We start from the raw sequence: 4,088 nt of genomic DNA, 5'->3' as shown, positions 1-4,088 counted from the left end.
TTTCTTCTTTGATCAGGGAGCTGTGTTCTGTTGGGAAGGAAAATTCAATCAAGCCGAAACCAGTTTGGCTCAGTGGATAGAGCGTCGGTCTGCGGACTGAAAGGTCCCAGGTTCGATTCCAGTCAAGGGCATGTACATTGGTTGCGGGCACATCCCTGGCAGGGGGTGTGCAGGAGGCAGCTGGTCGATGTTTCTCTCTCATCGACGTTTCTAGCTCTCTATCCCTCTTCCTTCCTCTCTGTGGAAAATCAATATATATATATATATATATATATATATATATATATATATATATATATATATATATATATATATATATATATATTGTACCAGTTAATAATGCAGATTAAAAAAAATTCAATCAAGAAGAAATATCCAGCTGGTGAGAGAGATTCCTATAGTCTCAGTAACAGATTGGTCTAAAGATTCCTGAATCCAGAACCCTCATCCTCTTCCTCTCCCAGCCTGCTCAACCCATACGTAGCCCCCAGCACCTCTGAAGGTCCAGGCACATCCCTAGTCTGTGGTGAAGTCAGAACTCGGTCCTCCTTCTGCTTGACTCACACCCCTGTTCCCACTTGTCATCTCCATTATCTCTCTGCCTCTTCGTCCCAACAGAGAGGAGCCCTGATTCCGCAGCATCTGAAGCCCCTTTCCAACGGTTCTGCGCACATCTGAAGAAGAGAAGTAGAAAAGCAGGGGGTCCAGACTGGCGTTGAGGGAACTGAATACCACAGCTTCTGCTCGCCATTTGGGACTTTTCTTGGTGTAAAACCCCACCAGGTGGGACACGTTATAAGGCCCAAAGCACACCAAGAAATTGAGGAGTGTCACAACAGCCAGCCCCACAGCCCGGCGCCGCCTCTGGACCCCGACATGGGGCTGGGTGAGCATGATCCACACAAAGCGCCAGTAGCAGAAGATGGTTACCCCCATGGGGATGAAGAAGAGGACCAGGCACAGCTCCAGCCGCACAGGAATCACCACCTCCAACTGGTCATCGGTGAAGTTCTCATAGCAGGTAATTTCATTTGTATTTGTGCCACTCTCTGTCGAGTTCAAGTACTGAACGATGATCACGATGGTGCAGTGACCAAAAGACATGATCCAGGCGACCAGAGCAGCAATCACTCCATACATAGGCCGGCGGGACAGCTTGTACTGCACGGGGAAAGCCACTCCCAGGTAGCGCTCGATGCTGATGCCTGCCAGGAGCCACGTGCTGCAGTAGATGCTGCTGTAGAAGCCGAATCCTGTGAGGGCACAGACAATCTCGGGCAGGTACCAGTGGAAGTCAGATGCAGCCTCAATGATCTTGAAGGGCAGCAGCAGCAGCAGCAGAAGGTCTGCCAGCGTCAGGCTGAGCAGGAGGATGTGGACCGGTGCAGGGTGGGGCTGGCGGACCCGACCGATGAAGGCCCTCAGGGCCAGGAGGTTTGCAGGAAGACCAGTGAGGAAGATGATGATGTAGGCCGAGAGAATCAAGGAGCTCTTCAAGTTTGGCATGACTGTTCTGGAAGAGGAGGAGAAAGGGCAGGGTCAGGAGTCCCCACTCACTGCCTGCAGACCTGCCTCCGGTTCAGGATGAGGACATTCTCTCGGGCAGCTCCCCTTCCCAGGCCCAGGCTTTCTGCTGCCACCACTGCTTGCTCACAACACCTGCTAGAACTGCCCAGAGCAATTATTGACTTTGCCTGGGGCGGGATATTAACTGCGAGTTATTACGTTTGCCATCATGTGTCTCTGGGGGAGACCAACCCTTGGCTTCCCAAGGGAATTCCCCTCTGGTTTCCCAGCCTTTCTCCTGCTCTCCTCACAGATACAGGAAGTTACTGATATCAGTTTCCAACTTTCCTTAAGTCCTTTCCTCAGTCAGAGATCTTCAGAGAGAAGAGGCAAGCCTTCCAACAGAGAGAATGCTGTGAGCTCCAGTCCCCACCCAGGGCTCATTTGCCACACAACCACCCACACACCAAGGAAGCAGGTGCCCAGTCCCCAACCCATCTCCCTACCTCGTTTTCCTCTCCTTTTGCAGAACACAGATTCTCCTCCACTGTTTCCTCCTCTGTCAATACCAGACTCTGGGACTGTACTAAAAAAGGAAGCTAGTTAAGTGTGGGGGTGGGGGAAGAAGGAGGAACAGTGAACCAGCACTATTTTGGGGGACTTGTCCCCCAGAAAGTTAGAAAATATTCAGGAAAACCCGCAGGCAGTCACTGACTCATGAGCCTGGAGTTTTGACTGTAAATAGAAGAACTCTTCTTACAGGGGTAATTCAGTTTCCACATGGTTGTGACCCTCACCACCCACACAGTCCGGCCCCTCCATCCTCTTCCAGGCTTGATGTCCCAGGCCTGTTTCCTTGCCCCGACACTGGCTCCTGTCTCCTTATATTCAATTCTGACAGATCTACTCCAGCTCAATACCATCTCCTCCCAAGTTTGATCCTGCCATCACTTCCCAGAGCTCAAGCACTAAGTTAGCTGCCTTGCCTTGTCTTCGTTCCGGATAGATGGCTTCTTGGAAAAGAAAGTCTAAAAGCTGCTGGGAAGGAGAAACAGAGCTTCAGCCACTGCTACCGCAGGAAAATATTGTAAGGAACCTGGCTGCTAGAAAGCTTTTATACCAGCACAAGTCATGTGACCAGAGAGAGGAAGGTCAGTAATTGAGCACTGTCTCCTCTCCAACCCAAAGGAAAAGGCGCCTGCATCTTTCGTCTCACCCTCACTCAGACTTCCAAACCCAATTCCTGAATTTGTCTTCAGTCCTAGGCATTTTTCCCATTTCCCAAATCAGAGTTTCTTCTTTTTTCTAAGCAATTTCTCCTGTAATTCTACTCATCCTCAGAAAAGAGGATTTCTGCTTCCTTTTATACTCCAACTAGAAGCCTGGTGCATGAAATTTGCACATGAGTAGTGTCCCTCGGCCTGGCCAGTGATTAGCGCTGATCGGGGGCCTTCTGGCTGCTAGCCGGGGCCTCCCTTCCCCTGCTGCCGGCTGCCAGCAAGGGTCTTCCTTCATTCCATGCTGCCCCCTGGTGGTCAGTGCACATCATAGCGAGTGATCAAACTCCTGGTCTCCAAGTCCAACTCACAAGGGGACAATTCATTGTGACTTTGGGGCAGATCAATTTTCTGGACATTAGTTTCCATTTCAGTCAAGTGAGTTCAGGAATACCAGGATTTCTGTGAGGAGTCAGTGAAGTAGCACATGTAAAGCATTTGGGCCAGTGCTTAGCACTTCATAGATGCTCTTAGGTGGAAGTGCTCCCTCCTTTGAAGCCTGTTGGACAGCTTTGGAGAGAGTGAGTCACTTGATAAAATATACAGAGGCTGAGGACACAGGCCTGCCATCTGATTTGGGAAAGTGTCAGTGATGCAGTGGGTGCCTGTGTGGCATTTCTAGGGGAATGGAAGTCAGGTTCCATTCCTTTTCACCACATATTCTCTCCCCGTGTACTGGGCCAACCTCTGAACCACCTGTTCTCTTCTCACTGTATCTACCTGTATAGATACCTAGCTACCACTGAAACACATGCCTGAGGAAACAAAGAGTCAGAACATGTTTCCTTTTTGACCTAAGGAATGGGTCTCTGTTTTGCCATCTGTGGCCTGATCCCTACTCACAGAATCTTAATTCTTTCTCAAGGACATATTTATTTCCTATTGCTTGCCCATTCATTCATTTTTTGGCCTAGAATCTCTGTCCAGGTATCTTAATAGTTAACTTTTCTTTCTCTTCAGGTCTCTTCTCCTCTAGAACTAAGGAGTTCTATCTTTTCATTAATTTCCTTCCCTCAGCACAGACATGCACTTCCCAGATAAACAGGGGAACTAAGGAAGAGACCATTCTCTGTTGCTTGCTACTAAATTGATTTGTGCCATTTTGCTTTTATGATTTTCCATAAATATTCATGAGGGTCTGAATTTAAATGCAAAGTGAAAATTTACTGAAAAATTGATGTTGAGGAGTAGAACTGCTTCTTTATTCCTGCCTGTTCTTCCCCACCTCATGCCTTTCTCATGTCACTCTCATGTATAACTATGCTGAAGGCCCCCATCAAACCCCTTCTCCATGTTTATGGTAGT

At 48.7% G+C, this 4,088-nt stretch overlaps 1 protein-coding gene across 1 annotated transcript; it reads right to left on the bottom strand.

Moving 5' to 3' along the window:
• Positions 1-291: 291 nt before the first annotated feature.
• Positions 292-2,582, bottom strand: FFAR2 (free fatty acid receptor 2). The gene is made up of 3 exons (XM_084860810.1): positions 2,493-2,582; positions 2,013-2,092; positions 292-1,513 (listed from the first exon to the last, which is right to left on the bottom strand). The coding sequence occupies exon 3, from the start codon at positions 1,504-1,506 to the stop codon at positions 517-519; it is 990 nt and encodes a 329-aa protein (XP_084716936.1). The 5' UTR covers positions 1,507-1,513; positions 2,013-2,092; positions 2,493-2,582; the 3' UTR covers positions 292-516.
• Positions 2,583-4,088: the final 1,506 nt, after the last annotated feature.

The sequence above is a fragment of the Pipistrellus hanaki genome (assembly GCF_964339955.1).
Source record: "Pipistrellus hanaki genome assembly, chromosome: 15".
In the NCBI taxonomy this organism is placed as follows: domain Eukaryota; kingdom Metazoa; phylum Chordata; class Mammalia; order Chiroptera; family Vespertilionidae; genus Pipistrellus; species Pipistrellus hanaki.
The sequence above is the reverse complement of the archived record's forward strand: the minus strand, read 5'-3'. Positions and strand labels throughout refer to the sequence as shown.